The sequence below is a fragment of the Falco naumanni genome, chromosome 9 (assembly GCF_017639655.2).
Source record: "Falco naumanni isolate bFalNau1 chromosome 9, bFalNau1.pat, whole genome shotgun sequence".
Classification (NCBI taxonomy): domain Eukaryota; kingdom Metazoa; phylum Chordata; class Aves; order Falconiformes; family Falconidae; genus Falco; species Falco naumanni.
Genome location: NC_054062.1, coordinates 48,948,596 through 48,967,594, shown reverse-complemented (window position 1 = coordinate 48,967,594; position 18,999 = coordinate 48,948,596). Strand labels below are relative to the sequence as shown.

General features: G+C 42.0%; 1 protein-coding gene across 1 annotated transcript in view; it reads left to right on the top strand.

Annotated features, from left to right (window-relative positions):
• Positions 1-240: 240 nt before the first annotated feature.
• Positions 241-18,999, top strand: part of CPXM2 (carboxypeptidase X, M14 family member 2) — a gene marked incomplete at its 5' end in the record, with an annotated part of 77,882 nt that continues 59,123 nt past the window's right edge. The window contains one exon of the mRNA XM_040606978.1: positions 241-976. Coding sequence (XP_040462912.1) covers positions 241-976 — 736 coding nt within the window. The remainder of the gene's footprint in view (positions 977-18,999) is intronic.

Sequence of the window (18,999 nt, the reverse complement as noted above, 5' to 3'; positions counted from 1 at the left end):
CCTCTTGTATGCCCAGGGTCAAAGTACAGGCAGATGAAGTCTGCCAGCTGCAGGCAGGGTTCATCTCCGGCTCTGTGTGCCCACCCCCATCTGCACAGCATCATCTGGGGGATGAAAACACTTTTGCATACAGGCTGGGAGGCAAAGGCAGGCTGCCAAGTTTACTTTTCTTTGAATAAATGCTCCCTTCGATCCGCTGCATGCGGGAAGGCTAAGGAAAATGTTAGGGGATTTAGCTGAAACCGTCTTGTAACTCTGGTTTGGGAAGAAAGCAGCAGTAATAATGAAAAAAGATTAAAAGAAGCAAGAGAGGCAGGAAAGGAAAAGCAGCAAGCTAACCGCGCTGGAGATCCCACCTGCCAAACGCCGGCGGAGCGGAGCGCTTGTCCGTCTGTCTGGCTGGTAAGCCTGACGATCACATGCATCCCCGTCCTGCCCCCTCCCTCCACAGCCCTCCGTCCCGCTGCGCTCCTCGCAACTTTTGCAAAACTAGCCCAAAGCAGAGGCACTTTTCGCAGGCAGGCTCCTTTAGCCCTCTGTGTCTCTGGGGGCTGGGAGGGGGGGTTGCCAGCTGCCAGGGTTCTCCGTTTTCCCCATTTACAAATAAAGTTCTGGGACTTGCAGAGGAGATTTCTGCAAAAGCAAACGATGATTGCCCGTAGCAAGAAAGGCTCATGTCCTTCTCAACTCTGCCTCGCTCTCTGCGCCTTTGAGCTGGCATTGCTGGGGGATGTGTCCCGGGCTGCACCCATGGACGATCAGGATTATTACCTGCAGGAGATTAGCAACAGGGATCATTATTATTCCTTTCCATATCCCGGTGAAGAGCTTTTTCCTTTCACGGAGCAACCCGGAGAGGAAGGACCTATCCGTGCTGCAGAGACAGAGGAGCACCCAGGGTTCAAACCGAGCAGGAAAGAGTTAAAACCGAAGAAAAGCAACAAAAAAGGAAAATCTATTCTTGAAACTCCACCAGGTAACTTTCCACCTCCTCCTCCAGAGCTTGGAGTCTGCTGAATCTCATGCTGACTGTGACTTTTAGCATTAATGAATATCCAGTTAATGGCAGTCTTGGTAATAATAACATTAAATGTTCTCATGGCGATGATGATGACAACACATTAATTTTTTATATCCCACAGAACAGATCTACAGAACTTTTATAGGCTTTTTAACCCTTTCCTCATCAAGTAAAGAGATTTCAGAGTGGTAATGTATTAACTGTGCTGCACTCTTGCTAGGATATGGACTTTTCCTTCTTAATTACACTTGACAACTGGCTTGTTGTTAATGCTGCTGTTCTATAAGCAAAAGAAAGAGAGACAGATTTCATATTAAAAGCTGATTGTATATTGTGACACCTTACTTTTTGCATTGTCATTTTAATCTAAGAGATGTTTCTGAATTAATTTTACTTATAAACCTGTGAATTTCTTTGAGATTTCACTTCAAAGCTCTCCAGAGGAAGATATGTAAACAAAGATCTTCCTGTAAAAGACTAAGCCATAACAAGCTCAATTTAATTATTGACCTGTAAAACCAAGAAAGTAAACAGTAACAAAGATGCCTTATAATAATAATAATAAAAAAAGGCCACCCTTAATTCCATTTTCTATTTTCTGCTTTGGATTGCATGAAAATATGCAATTATTAAAGTTGGCAGAGACTTGATCAGCTTTTACCATCCAGTTGCTCCCATTAAAAGCTAATTACACCACCCTGAAAGAAAAGTAATATTACGTGTTTCCCAAAAGTATGGCAGGTACTTTACTGGTTTACTTCAGAGACAGTTTGGCCCATGAACTTTAGAGTTGTAAAATTTGGGGCCAAATCCTATTCCCCTACAGATGAACTCCCCTTTACTTCAGAAGGAAATTTTTAATGTTAACAGCTGGAGCATATGGCACAAAGTTTGCAATTTAGAGCCATTAATACACGCATACAGCAAAACAGAGGATCAAGGGTTGCAGAGTGGCTTTAACTTTTCCCGGTTACATGTAGCAGTTAGAAAATAAAATATTTTCTATTGAATGTTAACACTAAGAGAAATTAATTAGACTTTGGTTAGCCAAGATACAAGCTTTGATAACAACAGTGATAAGAAAATACTATTTCTGAAATCTGGAAAACAGTTTGTGGGGCAGGCAGTTTAGATTGCCAGTGTAACTCACAGCAGAAGTCAAGGATGACAGCAAATATACCTTGTGCGGGGGAGCAGAGACACGAGACATCTGTGCCCGTGGCTCCCTCCATGGCCAGCAGCCAGGCAGCAGCTTCCCAAGCAGACAATACTGCCTGGACCATCTCAAGGACTGGCTTATTAGATTTAGTGTCTAACCAGGGGCAACACATGTATTTTAAAGCTACCTAACTAGGTACCAGGCTTCCTCTTCAACGCGGTGGAGACAATACGTGTTTCCAGCCTGTGGTGGGGTCTTCTGCAGTTCAACTCTGCTTTCACCTTCATTCCCTGGGGGCTTTTTCCCAATTTCCCCGGCACCATGACTTCACACGTACTCTACCAAACATGACAGCAATGAGGATAGCATCCACCCTGTGAGAGCAATGCTCATCTATCTTTACAAATAAAGATAAATGATAAAGTAACCTGAAAGAGGGGAGATGTAGATGAGCTGTGAGGCAGAAATTGTTCCCCGTGAGGGCGGCGAGGCGCTGGCCCAGGCTGCCCAGAGCAGCTGTGGGTGCCCCATCCCTGGCAGTGCTCAAGGCCAGGCTGGATGGGGCTGGGAGCAGCCTGGGCTGCAGGGAGGTGGAACAAGACGATGTCTAAGGTCCCTTCTCACCTAAACCATTCTATGAGTTAGAGATAGGCATCTTCCTTGTTCCCCACCCACTGAACTGAGCACTTTACAGGTGCAGAGAAGTAAACAGGTGCAACAGCTATATCAGTAACAACCTCCATCATTATGGAACACTCATCCTTTCCAAACCTGGTTTTATTTATGCAGCGTAGACACAGCAGTACAAAACCTCAAACTATATTACACCGCTGCTGACCTACTAGAGGAACGCACAGAGCTCTTACAGGTAGCCCAAATGTGGTCATTTCCTAAGAATGCTTGATTTCACAGATGTAATCACATTCATTTTTTTATATAGGAAATTATGGAATGAGAATAGGAAAAAAAACAACCAAAAACAACTCCTCAAACCTTGCCCAAAAAGCACCTCATTGTGTGCCAACCAATTGACATGTACAGGACTCATCTTCTAATTTACTTCTTTTTTACTTTCCATCCTACCTGACTCTGAGTCCAGAAAGTAATTTTATTTCTGTATTCAGTCAGGCTATGTTCTTCCTCACCCTCCTTCTCTTCCTCAGCATGGCCAAGCACAAGGTCAAGGCGAAGCACAGGAAAGGCTGATGATGCACCACCAAAAGCAGCTAGAAATAGCTCAGTCCCTCCTTCCACAGCAGGCTTGTGCTCATTTGACACAGCTGAATTTCCAAGCTTTCACCAGCCACGTGCAATAAAAGGTTTTAAAGCCTCTATAAGCTCTTAAAAAATTAGCCAGAGCTGCAACAAACAACTGATTCCCTCTACCAAACTTGCGCTCCTCACTCCAGCACATGAAGGTTTGACACCAACCCAACAAACTAGCTGTTACTCTGACTTTAGTATGGGAAAATGCAGTGTATTTCCTCAGAAGCAGCTGAACTATTTTAACTGAAATAGCCACAATAAGCCCCAAGACAAACACCCAGCAGAGAATAGTTACCATTTGTTAAAGATGTAAGTGAAAACAGGAGGTTTTTAGGAGGAAGTGTCAGGCAATTTTAAATACAGTGTTAAAAGTTCTGGCTATCATATTTGAAATTTATTCTTTCTCCTCTCCCAAAGGCAGGAAAGGGCCAGGTCCTGCCAATGCAGTGACTCCAACGCTTAGTGACATGTCACTGGGGACCAGTTTGAAATGAAGATCTGGAAATCTGCCCCCTCACAGAGGTGCCTAAATAAAAATACTACCTATGATTTCTCACATTTGACCTGTTAAGAGGTCAGCTAGGAATAATAATAGCAGTTTCCAAACAGGTATCCATGAATAGTAACTACACATCTGGCCCTGTAAATATATGTGTTGTGCATATATGTACACATTTATGTGTACTACATACATCCAGAACTGGAATTGGTTTATTGGACATGCAGTAAATACAAAAATCTGAAAAATCTGATTTTTTGTGAGGCTTGCTGGCAGCCGGGGCATGCGGGATTAATTAGTTGTAACAAACAATAGGCTGGCTGGGAGCTGGGATGAAGAAAGAGGAGAAACCGGAATGTGTGATCTGCCCTTTGGCTGAGCAGCTGGTACTGATCAGCCCTAGCTTTGAATCAAAGTTGAAATCAAACATAGCAGTCTGAAGGACACAGCACATAACAGATGATGTAGACTCAATTTATTTAAGCTAATTACTGAAGGCGGTGAGAATATAGATATTTTCAGTCTCTGAAATATTAGTGTAGAAAGAAATCCTATTGATGCCAGTGACATTACGATGTTGTTTTTTTAAAAAAAAATGTATTATTAAAATCAGTATTTGCAAATACTTGATTCAGGTAACAGTTAAAAATACTAGTCTGCCTCCTTGCCCTTTAAATGACTCGTAAATGAAGTGGTAGTAAGTCATCCTTGGAAGGTAAACAGTTGGATTGACAGGTTTCTGTATATACATACTTCCATCTTTTAATTCCATCCTTGTTTGTTTAGGCCTCTATCCAAAGCCCATTCAAATCAGTGGAAAGAGTCTTATTAACATCAATGTTTTTCTTTTATGAGGCCTTTAATAGAATTTAATAAATGCAGTCTCAGCTACCATCTGTGGGGCAGATCCCTACAGATGGTTTGGGGGTCCGTCTGCACACAGGCAAAACACAGGCAAAAAACTGAGGAGTTTATGAGGCTGAGGTCCCCACAAACACTGCTCAGTGTTGCACATTGGTCTGGGTAGTGACTGAACAGTCCCACTGACAATCCTATTGTGCCCAAATCTACCACAATTAAATCTGTAATTATTTTGATTTGATTTACGAAAGTTATACGTGTTAGAATAGTTCTTGTTCTGGCCATACCTCAATTCTAACTGCCTTTAGAAAATAAAGGAGTAGTGTAATCTTTATTTTTATGACAGTGCTTAGAAAGGGTTTTAGTGCACATTTCTTCTGTATTTCACAGGTCTTCCAGTGTCTGATCTCTGCGCAATCCAATGTATGTGTGTGTGTAGTAATCATGATTTCCTTTGTCTTGTCTTATCTGTTGCTTTCCCCAGATTTGGTGCAAGTTCACAGATGCATCACTGTTTACTTGCCCCGTATTTGTTTATTTTGGGGTAATGTTGCCACCTGTTCAACAATATAATTCTTAAGGAGTTTGTTTTCTTGGTTTGTTGTTGGGTTTTGTTTTGTTTTGTTTTAAGATTTATGTAGTGCATAGGAATCTCTTGAGTGGGTTAGGATCTCACTGGACCACATGTCTGAGGAGGAGTCAGTAAGGGAAGACAAAAAGAGGATAAAAGGACCAATGCATGCAACCACAAAACTTATCTTGCAGAAAGAATTTGTATTTATAAAAATAGACCAATATTACGTTCATTGAGGCATTTATCAAGATATGAGATGTAGAGGAATTATAGAGGAATGAAGCTGGGTTAATTAACATTGATAATATACAGCTGTGGGCTGGCTTGAGGGGGTGGGTTGGCTGGTGTGGATAATGTGCAGCTGTGGCTGGTTCCTGCTAAGTAGTTAAATAGCTCTAAGGGGTATGGAAGAGGAGCATTAGATGAAAAGAGGAGTGGAGGAAGAGAGACCTAGGAGACGCAGAGGGAGAAGAGAGAGCTTCCCTGGATGTAGGAGAGACAAAGTGAGGCCCTGGGAGAAGAAGGGGGCCTGTGTGAGGAGAGGCCGCCTGGAAGAGGTGCACGGAGAAGAGAGAAGCCAGATGTAGCAGAGGCAAGAAGCAAGGTGGACTGGCCTGAAGAGGTTGAAGGAACAGCACAGGCAGTAGAGGAACCTGAGGAACCTTGTGGGGGATTGGTGGCTGTGCTGGGGCAATGTGGGAACTACTTATTGATGTTACCCTGGTACGGGATGGTAAAAGCCTCATTGCAGCCAGCTAGTTTTGACAGTGCTGTGACAACAAGATAATGAAGGTTTAGAGAGAGATATGCCAGGTTTCCAGCTAGAACGGAAGGAAACATGGAAAGAAGAGGTAGCGTTGCTTGCCGGAATAGGGGGTTTGGATGGGGTTAGCTAGAGGAAAGGTGAAAAGGGGGAAGCCTGAAAACACAGGTAGGCTGAGGGTATACCTGGAGAGTCAGGAGGAAGCCTAGGAGCAAAAAGAGTCATCAAAGTTTTCCAAAGATGCTTGAAGTCCAGCACGTTGAAGGTGGGGTAATGCCTCAGAGCTCTGGCTAGGAAGAAGTCATTAGAAACATTGGTGAGGTGCCTCTGAGTGGAACACGGGGGGGCAAAAGCCAGCTGGGGCGGGCAGCTGGTGTGGGTCCGGCAGGAGCAGAGCCAGCAGCGGCTTTCGGCAGCGTGTCAGGGAGCTTAGGGGAAAGGTGTGATGGGAAAGGGGGCAGGAGCTGGAAATACAGAAGAGACTTTGGGGGGAAAGGAAACAGGCTTTTGGGATAGAGAACGGAATCAGAGGGTAAAATGAAGGCTGGGGATGACTGCATACATAGGCTGGTCTCTAGTGAAGGCTAGTCAGTGATAAATGACTTGTATAGGAGCTAAGAAGAAATAAGCACAGAATCGCCTAAACACTGAGTGTTTACCAGTGCTGTTTTCTAGCCCACTGGTATCCTTTCTCTCAAACTTTGTAGCTGGCTTCCATTCCTGTGAAAGTGAAGCACTCCTGTGACCTAGAATGCAGATTTTAATTTTGAAGCTTTTGCTCAGACTTCTTATACTGATAATTCTTAAGAATGAACTTGTTGGCCCTAGGTGCATAACCCATGAATTTTAATATAATCTGTATCCCCTCCTAATTGCCAGATGTGACAAGCAAAGATGAAAACATGTGGCATTTAATGAGCTTGCTTTCATCTACATGCTTCTATTTTCTCATCAGCACTTCTACAAATGTGTAGAATAATGAAATATAACGTAGCCATTCCACTTAAAGAATGTCATAACAAAAGAGGACAAAAGATGACTGAGAATTAATAATGAGCAATGCTCTCAAAATTGGCCAGATCTTTTTGATTAGCATCTTTTCTTACCCATGTCTTCAATGAATAATGTAACATGAGGAGAAAAAAAAAATAATCAGAATAAACAGATTTGATTATGCTTGAGAAGTTTTCTACAATAATTCTCCTAGCAGCCTTCTGTGAATTCAAACTAATTTTTAAGGTGAGAAAAATATCCCTTTGAAAAAGGGACAGTTTCACTGAATAGATTTTAATAGTATGAACCTGAGCCTAGACTTGTTCCTGAAATGTCAGCATATTACAAGTCACTCATTATCTGAATTCATTCTTGGTTTTTAATGTTATTCTCTGTTCAGTGAGCTGGCTAGACAGGTCATTCAAATGGTTCACAATCAAATTTCACTTATTTCTTTTGGTTTTGGTGTGAAGACTTGTCAGCTATGTGAACTTAGCGTCTGTCAAAAAGTTGAAGTAGTGGAAATGGAAGGTATGGTGTAGAAGAAATAATTTCTTCATTTTTCAATATCTGAGCCTTTTCTTCCTGGGATTTTTGAGGCTTGCCCAATTCATTGTCCGTGTAAAAACCAGATTACCTAAAGGATTGTTGCCTGGGTACAGAGTTGAGGTTTGATTGTCGCATTCATGCATGGTGGTTGCCTGTGCGTGTATCCTTATTATGAAGAGGACGCATTACATCTGGCCTTCTTGTCAGGCTTATGGTGAGGTTGTGTCTTGTGGTACTGTTGTGTGTTTGTTTTATTTTTATAAAGCAAGGCTTTTTGAAGTGAACATATAAATACGTGCCTTTGTTTAGGTGTTTGGGTACCCAAGGAAAATGGGAACAAGCAAGTTCTGATGTAGTCACAATTATTTGCCTCTTAAAATCCAGTGATCACACGTGCAAAACACTCTGTAGCCTTTACTCAGCTCAAACATTCACTGAGAGAAAACAGAGGTGATGGGGATAATCGCTCATGTTAGGAGCAGGCAATCACCTTTAATCTTTCTGTCCCTGGGAGCTACCTTAACAGGCAGTTTGGTTCTATTTAATTCAACAGGCCATGAATCAAAGACAGCATTCAAGTTTCCTTCAATTTGGCATGGGATTTCAATCAGGGATGGTCATGTCTGTTGTATCTGTGCAGTTACACCTCCAATGTAGAAGTTACTTCTCAGTCACCTACCTGAACATGCTATCCATGCCCAGGCAAGAATAAATAATGGACGATGGAATAAGAACATTAAGAGGGCGCTGTGGCCAGCCCCAAGATGGGTCTCCAACATTGCTTCTGCCTGATTATTTTCCTGATGGGGACTTCTCTTCCTTGATGGCAGATGATGCTGATCAGTGGGCATACCTACCTCTTTCAGGGGCTAGCCTTGCTCCTCTGGAAGCCTTCTAGTTGACTTCAAAAGGTGTTTGGTTGAGGTTTTGCATATTTGATGAAGTAAGGAAAAACACCTATGTTAAGCTGTTAGTAAAATACACTGCAATCGTAATTCATTGCTTCTGATGCAAACACATTTTTAATTTCTTTGTAGCACAGCAATAGGAACATTTAGGATTCCATTCCACTGGGGTTTTATCATCTCAGTGTTAGGAAGAACAGGGTACTCTGGGTGTCTGCTGTGTGCTGGAAGGGATGGAGCACTATTGGAGAAGAGCAAGGTGTTTTATTCTTTGCACAGTCATCAGGCAGTGTTGAATCAACTTGACAGGTGTAAAAGGGAAACAGTTTCTCTTTTCTACTCATAGCTAAAAATGGCAACAAAAAAGGTGAGAAAAACAAGAGGGGGAACGAAGACATGCCAGATGGTGACTCTGAGAGTCAGAGTGCCTATGAAGACATCAGAGAAAGTACATGGGGGCCATTTAAAGCATCCTTAGAGTACTTGGGTTTAGCTGTTACTCTCTAGCCCTTTTTGAATTTTACAAAATTATGAAAGATAGTCTGGTAAGTCTGCTGATACATATCTAAGTCCTCTTTTGGACATAAAATACTTCCTTTCTGGTGGGTAACATACTGGCATCGGCAAGCAAAGATTTGTACCATGTTATATGTTAAATGGAGATGAGGCTTTAATTCCCTATTTCCACAGTGATCTACAGTTTTTCTAAACTAAACAAGGTTTTAAAGTGACTTTCTGATTCTGGAGAGGTGTTTAAAGGAGCTGCTTTATAAATGGGAATTGGGCCCTATACACTGTAAAGTATATTTTACAACAATGTCTTGTAAAATACCTGAGATACTAATACTATGTCAGAGCTGGAGAAACATATTTTACTCTTGGATTAGAAAGAGTGAATGATTTCCTATTCTGACACATGAGCAAACCCCAAACCTGCATGGTTTGTGCAGGGCTGCGTCACAGTGTGTCCACTGGGATTTGATACTGCAGAAAAAAAAGCTGGCAAGCTTCAGCAGGCCATGGTGACTTCCAGAAACCATTGCTCATGGGTGGAGTTGCATATCTAATTTAGTAGTGAACACACCCAGATAGGAGATTAATGTTCTGTTTACTTGTGGTTATTTACATATGGGAATCTTGTAGAAGTACAGTAATAGTAAATAATATGGTTCTACTCCTGCTTTCACACAAACATTAGCAGGTTGTTGTATTTGAAAAAGTGCTGCTGTATCCAAATGTTGTTGTATACGTAAGCTGAATGTAGTTCACGTAGTGGCAGTTTACATGTCTTTTTACTTCCTTCTACTGCACAGTGAATCTACTCTGTAGTTTCTAGCTACCAACACAGGAAATACTTTCAAAGTGAATAGTGAACCTGATTAACTGAGTTTGTGCGCTCGCTCTCTGTTTCTTAATTATTTACAGATCTATTTTGTGGTTTATCTTTTTTGTTTCTTTCCTTTTTGTTTTAATGAATTGCCTGACAGATTTATGTAACTGTCAGCCTTGGCTTGCTTGTGAATTATGTGAGGTATGTACCTGGCAACAGTGCTGTTCTCCTATGATCAACATGATTCCCAAGGACCAAGTTCAACTAACACCACCACTTAGATCTTCATGAAGTGAATATTATAGGATTATGTGCCTTTTTATAGTTTTAAACTTCTAGAAACACAGATATTTTTGGAAGAGGTATGGTCTTGTGCTCAACAACAGATTGCAATCTGAGAGAAGTTCCTTTCCTTAAAAATACAGCCACAGATAGTGATCATTTTGGTGGTGGTGATGGAAACTGTGGTTGATACTTCTATATTTCATTCATTGAGAGCTAATACACATACCCAAGTAATCATCAGGGAAGGATTTCTCATCCCCTAGTCTTTATGTTGGAGAATCATGCTCATCCTTGCTCTCCAGCCTCATTCAGCTCCTCCTGAGCTTTAAAACAAAAGGAGCATCTCCCGTAGTGTGGGCTGACAACACCTGTGTGCCTCACTAGCTTGATGTTCAGCAACTTTCCCTGTGAGATGTATGGTCACAACAGACATATGAGTGCTTCAGCCATCTGGGCAATCGTTTGAAGTCAGATAAATTGGAGCAGCCTGTTCCATTGCCTTGTCTGGTGGCCATTCCCAGAACTTGCTGCGCTGGACATATTTGCAGTGTATTGATCCATCCAGGAGATGTGGACAGACAAATGCTCTGTTTTGAATCCTAGTACACAGCAGATAGCATACCCAGTAGTGTTTCTTTCTAGATGATGAAAATCTATGTTACAGCACTCACCTGGTCTATAATGGGGTTCAGTTGGCTTAAGTACCAGAGTCCTGTATTCAGATTGTTCTTCTTTTGGACCTCAATAGTTCATCCGGACAATGGCTAACAATCTCCTAAATTGGATTTGCTTTCTTAAATTATAGATTATAGGATTATTTCTTCCTCACATTCCCATGTATCACAAATCCACTTGTCGTTTCCCTTCTTTTTGGCTCTACAGGATTGATCCTCCTAGCTGGGACCTAAAAGGGAACTGAAGGGAACCCCAAATGTCCCTGCTTGACTTTCAGACTTGGCCTATGGAGGAGCTCAGGAGGTCTGCTATCCCCGGATTTGCCTTTTACCTGTTTTCTTATATGAGCCTTAGAAAGCAAAACAGCCTGCCACTTCAAGAGGAATTATGTTTGATGAGAGCACAGAGTGAGGCCAAGTATCTCCTTCCTCTAACACATCGAAGATTTACAGTAAACTGCCTGGGTGCATTAGTCATTGTGGTGTACTGGGGGACAGTGTTGTTTGCGATGGGAGCAGCTGACAACCATCTTTCTCATTCCTTCCCAGAAATTAGAGTATTTTTACGTTCTCCTCTTCAGAGATACAGTGGTTTATGGTGACAGGTTTATGACTCCTCTCTACTTTCAGGTCCTCCTAAAACATCTGTCAAATGAAGGGAAAAGTTGAAAGTATCTTAGAAGAGCTGATCTCCAACCTGGGTGTAAGCACTCCCTACCACCACCGTTGCAGCCACCCTTTATGCCAGAATTGGCTTTAACACACTCTTCTTTTCCCCAATATAACCTTCAATAGTGTAATAAGTTTGCCCCATATATGTGACCGAGGGTGTCTGAACACAGGGCTGGATTTCAACCATCCCAGAGATTTTTTTTCACTGATTTAGAATAAACTTCAGTTTCAGCCAAACAGCCTTTCATGTCTGACTGCATAAAAGTAGGACTTAAAACTTCAGCCTCTGACAACATGATTTTTCTTTTTTTTTTCCCCTCTAATAGTTTATGTACTGAGAATTTACAGAAAAAACTTCAGAAACAGTTAGAATTATATTTGCCATCACAAGCTCGATGGCAAGTACCCTACCCCAAAGGATAGACCCAGTTTTATCCCATAGAGTATTTAAAGTACACTTTCTTTACACACTTTAAATTCCAATCAAAAATTCCATTGAGAGCTCTGCCAAAAGTATGTCTGGATTATAGACGTCCTGTACACATGGCTGGGGGAAGACTGGAATTTCCCATAGTAAATCTAGACTCTGATCTGCTCAAGGATGCAGATGACCCAACAGCATGAGGATGTGCCCCAGTCTTCAGTGGATGTCAATGGAGCAGGAGGCTTCCCCTAAGGTGAGGCAACAGCTCTTATGCTGCTGGTGAACAGTGCTGAGGGGAGGAGTAGCCAGGGTCCATTGCACACTGAGCTAAGACAAAGAGAAAAATATTTTACATCTATTTTGCAGATATTTCTGTCCTCAGGCTCCTCTGGATGTTTTTGGATCCCAGCAAAGGACTGGAGTGCAAAACTTTTGCAGGCCCCTCAGATGAGTGTCTTGCATCTGGTCCAGTTCCTTTGCATCAGGTATTTCATTAGGTACATATAATGACGTAAAGAGCCCCCAAAATATCTTGTTTCCATCTTGTAGTGGAACAGGTGGTTGGGAGATCATATACAGAGTCAGAGGGCTATAAGCCTTCTTCCAAAGACCTTTGAAAAGGCTGACAACGTGAGCCCAGGAGGAATGAGGGTTGAGGTATCCGGCCACTGAAGTCACAAGGTATAGCATCTGTTGTCTGCCTGAATGACTGAATTCTTTATTTTAAAAAGAAAATGTGAGGGGTAATATACTCTTGATCCATTTTTTCTGCAAAGCTACTGCTTGTTGCTCAGGATCTGAAAACACTTCTAAAAAAAAAAAAAAGTGATGCCTGTTTGCAAGCAGTAGTTCAAACCCACAATGAACGAATAGCAAAGTTCTTAGCCAGCAGCTGAAAGCCGTCAGTGCTATTTTAAACTACTGAATGGAAAGGGCTGGGGTGAGGTGGGGGAACAATGTCTTATAGGTCTGCTTTCTAAATAACCCAAATCATGATGAAGGGTATTAGTAGCATGTGGAATACAAAATAATTGCAGATGTGTCTTGTTTGATACTGCTAATATGCAAACAGCAATTATGTACCTGGGTTTTTTTGATGCTTGAATGCTAGTCAAGTGGCAGTCATACATGTAGAGCCCCTACACTCTTACGAGATGAATAGAATGAGAAAATTTCCAAAATATGACAAAAAATGCTAGTATGGAGTTATGCAGCTAAACTGCCACAGGGGTCTTTGAAAAAGTGGAGAGAAAACAGCACAGAACTATTCCTTTGCAAAACTCTTCTATATTTCTATTCATTAATCCTGAATCAGATGATTTTCCTCCTGATTAGAAACTTGAGAAATGGGGTGGGGGTTATGCTCGGGGAAGCTTGCCTCAAAGCTTTCTGTGTTCCATGGCTTTTCAAGTGCAGAATACCTATGCTTAATAAATACTACCAGTTCCTGTGGGTGGGAAGGAGCTTCTCCTTCTTGGGTTCTTCAAGGAAGCAGCTGAGTTAATGGTAAGTCCCAAATCATGGCCTTTGCTTTTCACATTACACCGTTCATATTTTGCAGTGAGGACAGGGACTCTCTCGGTGACAACATGGGCTATTATTAGCATGATGCTTTTATCCTGCAAAAGGATGTCAAACCTCGCTGGGCAAGTGCTATAAATTAGGGTTTATCTGAATGCTTTCCTGAGCAGTCCTCATTGGGTCCACAGGCTGGTAAATGCATTGCCTTTGGTTTCGATCTTCGGGCTTTTAGCCTGGAGCCAGCAGACATGCCTGCATGCGACTTTAAACTCACTAATAACTCATATTTCATATAATTGAAGCTTCTGACACGCTTAGCTTTCAATCAGTGAAGCCGCCTATGTGCTAAACATTTAGCCTGTGACTATGAGCCTTTGCTGGACCAGGGCTGAATTGTTAAACAAAGCAGAAAAGATGTTTACACAGAATGAATTTGGGGAATCTTTTGTGGGCTGTGTAAAGCTGCAAGATCGTAGGAAGCTGGAACAGGGAGGAAGGACCTCTGAACACTCAGTCATTTGAGTTGGAGAGGTGCCCACCCTTTGAGATATTTGTGTGAACCTTGCTTGAACTGTTTCGGCTCCTTTGCTTTGTAGCATGGAGCTGGAGCTTCACAACAGCTGAACCTCCAGTTCTCCCCTCCGATCAGCTCAGAAATATCAAGAGCCCTGTCTTTTTCATGGTATTTTTAGCAATTCTCTTTCTGCAGGCAGGAAGCAGAGAGGCTTGTGAAAATGCTGTACGCTCAATATTTAAAAGATATAAACTGAGATGTTAAAGCCACGGAACCCTGGTGCTTGCCTGGGCTGGAGGTTTTTTTTAGTTCCCTAAATTGGCTCTTCCATAACTAGTTTGAAGGCAGGTAAAGAAGGGGAAGTAAACCGGGTGGATTATGGTATGTGCAAAGTGCTGTCTTCACGGTGTGAATGTGAAAGCTAAAAAGTCACCTGGAAGCTGAAATCCTTTAGGAAGGTGAGCAAAAGCTCGTGGGAAGCACAGCTGGTAAAATGTGCCAAAGGGAGAGCCCAACTGCAGGGTGCATGTGGTGTTTTCTGAGCTCTTAAAAATCATGCCTTTTTCAGAAATTACTTTAGGGAATAATGAATTGCCTTTGCAAGCTGGGCTCTATCCTTAGATTTCTTCATCAATGGTGCATTTTCCAGTGGGATTCCCTGCATCCTAGCAATTCCACTCCTCTGCTCTTTACACTTTCCCCTTTTCTTTTTTTTTTTTAATGAGGGTAGTCATATTTCAATCGAGGCCTGGATTTGATTTTCTGAAAACTTAGGGATTTATTTGTTTCTTGGAGTTTTGCTTCCTGTTTCTTCAAACTGAAATATTCTGCTTGCAGGGTGCTTCTCAAGGGTGCAACAGCTTGGACATAGGGTGCCTTAAAGGAAAGAAGAAAGCTCTGTTATATGAGTTCCTAAATCTTTTGCTTTTCAGGACTTCTGGGTGTATCCAAAGAACCTCTGGTTATTTTCTATGTGCACTTGGCCAGTTTTTTATCCCTTCACTGAAATTGTTTTCCACTGTTTGGGACTGTAAATATATTAGTCACTTCTGCCTTTTTGGTACTTAGAGCTGTGCTTGAATTAGCCAGGCAATTTAAAAAGTCCATCCAAAAGAATAATTAAGTGGCAAGCAAACAAGCCAACTAATTTTTTTTTTTAATTTTCCTGTGTGATAGAAAATACAAACTGATTCCTTTTTCAGGGTTGGGACGGTGCACAAAATTTGATTTCAGGTTATCTGTAACACACAACTTTCTACTGAAATCATTGTCTGAGCAATAGATAGCTCCAGGCACTACGGTGACTTTGTTTTTATTCATTCCTCTTACTAGTTCATATGAAATAATAACAACAGATGTGATGTTAGGAAAAAAAAAGTATAGATGTCTAAAGTCACTGCTAGAGCAGACACACCAGGTCTCCATAAAACTGAGACTTACACTTTATAAAAGGTTTTAAACCCAAGTTGGATTGCTTTTAGGTATTTCCTGTCTCGGGCTGTCTATATAGGTCGAGTATTTAGCCCAGATGTGCAACCTGGAGGAGGAGGGTTAGCCAGGGACTGAGACCAGGCTGTGCCGGGTGAGGACTCGCAGATAAGCTCTGAGGCTGGAGCAGCCGCCCCCACGCCATGGGTGGTGCTGCCTCGGCGTGGGCAGCACTGCTACCCCTGCCAGAGGAGCACCATTAACTGCAAGGGGTGAAAGCACGGCGGGGTGCTGGGGTATGATGGTTGGCTCGGCCGTCTCTGCTGAAGTGGTCAGCCCATCTTTGAGGGTCGTCTTGCATGGAGGTGTGTTTGCAGCTCTGTTTGCCCACGTGCAGAGGAAGCAAATTTTAATGTCATTTCTAATTAGCAGCATATTCTTTCGGAAGATTTAAAACTGACACAGATTAGTTTTTCACAAACCAGCAGGGGAGGAATGACTCTCAGAAAGATGATCCTTTATTATTCACCTAGGTCTCTGCAGATGCAGACTACTTCTATTCTACGTTCTGTTGGTAAATGTGCATTTTTAGTTTTAATCATAAAAAAAAGAAAGATGACATTTCAACTCACAACTAAGATGACTAATGACTGTCTGCTGCCTAAAGGCATAGCACATACTACATCATGCTGGCTCCCATCAAGAGCTAAGTCAGAAAGCTAAACTGGTAGAAAACAGCCTACTATGAAATCCCAAACTGAACAGCAAAGTGATTCTGTCTTCATCCCTGATTTACTTGTGTTAGGCTTTGGACTGCTTCATCAAAGGAAGCTGATCCATCTGTTTCAGTATCATTTTCAGCATGTTTTCCACCTTATGGAAAAGTAAAAGAAATATAGTTTGGTCTGTGCTAGAGCTTAACTTGATTAAAGGTTGAATAACATTAAGTAGTACTGACCAAGAAGTGATGATTTCAATCTTTCTCAAGTGTAAATTTAGTACTTGGGAGTGGAGGTAACTATAGTAGTGGCAATAAAATTTAATGGCTCGTCCCTGCTAATGAGACCTCCTTTACAATCTCTCAGGTTTCTCCTGCTCTATGTGTGCGGGCTTCACGGGTGTGCTTAGGAGAGTGAGAAAGTGAAAACTGTGTGATATCATAGTAGTGCCATCTATTTTAGTGAAATGAGGTGTTTTTAGAGAACTGTTGAAGCTGCTCATGTGTATTTCACCACTAGGTCTACTATAGCCCCAGGTGTGTAATTCTGATCCTCATGACTGAGCATATACGGCACCTTTCCTATGTCCTCCAACTTGGATCCTTCCCTTGTGCTCCTGGGATCCCTGTTTTGCTCCAAAACGGTGGCTCTGCTGCAAAATCCTTAAAGCTGGCAGAATTCTTGGTAGATGTATATTTCCAGGGCCCAAAGTTAGGGACATTTTCCAGGTTATTAATGTTTAAGGAATTTAATGACTATGCTGTTACTCTATACAACTGCATAGTGAACGCGTTATATCTAACTATGGATATATTTTTGTATAAAGTTGCTACTACAGTTTTCATAGAGGGGGAGGAAAAATGATTGCACCATAAGCCAATGTTATACTTATACAACTGTTTTTATACAATTGTACTATTTTTGGTAAAATACACTCGAATTGCTAAAGTGATTAAACTTTAGCACTTTTAAGGTGTCTTATTAAATGAGCCAGGTTTGTATCTTAAGATAGCAGCTCTTTTCCATCTTGATTTTGTACTTGTTAATGTTATTCCAAATTTCAGTGTTTATTTTTAATGGCTACAATCACTGTTCCTATTGTAGAATCTTTGTTCTTGCGGTATACCTCAGCAATTTGATATTTTAAGCTATTTCTGGCATGAAGACATTGGACAGATATCCGTATTTAATGGTAGTTTCAGTCCTATAGCCAGCCATTGTGTGCGAGCAGTCTGTCTCATTTTATTTCTCCATTGTTTGGCTAACTCTATTTATTTGACTCTGGAGAAAAAAAAAAGGATAATTTTTGATGGCTGTACTCGGTTTTGTGGCTTTAGCTGGAATTGCAGAAAGTCTTCATCCTGTGCTTCAGAAAAACTTCAGAGAAGACATTTTAAAATTAATAGCACAAAATTCAGCATTAGTCAAAGCTCATAATAAAGTTAAGAATTGATACAATATTTCTCAGGCTGCATTTTTTTGACCATTAAAGGCAATAATACATCTTTTTCAGAACTAAGTACACATATTCCTTTGTAGAGAATATGGAAGACTTGTCAGATTTGGATACTAATGATACCTTGTATCATGAGCATCTTGAAACCTTTCCCGGGGCTATGCCTAGAATAATACTTAATGCCTCTATATGCTGATGGTCCTCACTGAATGCAAGTTGTCCTTACACTGTCTCATTTGTTAATGAGATGCCATGACCCGGTTTGCAGTACGATTCCCACCCTCATCCCTTCCCATGTCAGGTCAGCAAGGTGTTCCCATGGGCAGCGAGGCAGAAACTTGGGATGCCTGCCTGCACCTCCCTTTCCTCTGCCTTTCTCTTCTCGTTAAGAGATGTGGGGAAAGGTGAAGCCAGTTTAAGACATGCAAGAGCTATGGACAGTGTTTCCATACCTACCCACCTCTCCACCTGGAGGATGCTGCTGCCTGCAGGCATGTATGGGTATGGTTGCTTCTCCCCCCCTGAGCAGAAGGACCAGAAGCAGCAAGAAACAGGGCCAGGAGGAAAAATGGGGAATGCTTTTTGTGCCCAAGCATGCTGACTGTGTGCATGCGGGATCGGGCTCCCGCATCGTCCATGTCATGAATCACATCACCTCCTAGGCAGGCTGTACGATGGCAGCAGTAGGCAGCTCAGGGGATGTATAGGGTATCTGGAGCTTAGATGAGCCTCCTGGGTCTGAAAGCTTGGCTGCAAAATTCCCAGAGAACAGGATTTCCAGAAATTCCAGCTGTGCTGGGAATAATAGAAGCTGTTCCTGCTAAATGCACTCTTTTTGCATCTAGAACCAGCCACAACGTGTATGTGTGAGGGTGAAAAAATGTGAAAAAATATCAGAAGAAAAATACAAAGGACTTTCTGAATCTCAGAAATGTTTAGTTTCAGGTCAGACCTGACCTAAAGGATCAAGATAACTCTTAATTTATTCTGTATTTACCTTTAACTGCTGAATTTTCCCTCAACCTTGGAAGCAGAAGAGACACATTTACCCTCGCACACAGTCTGTACCCTGCAACTTTCCAAGTAACTGTTGTGCCCAGTCATGCCAGCTGTTGCACAGTGGCTTTAGGTGGCATAAAGAAGGCATGGAAGCATGTGGTGTCTGTGCACCGTGGAAAGGCTCTGTGTGTCCCTGGTATCAGATACAGTGAGGACACAACTTTGGTGGCCCTGAAAATGTCCCAGGGCTTTCACTCTTGCCTGCTGCCTCTGACTCTAAGGGATATCTTCTGTGTCCAGGGCTGTCCTTGTGCCACCACTCCTTTCCAAAAGAGCTGGTTCAGTTTTTGAAGCGTGGGTAGCACGGGACACGTGAAAGATGGATGC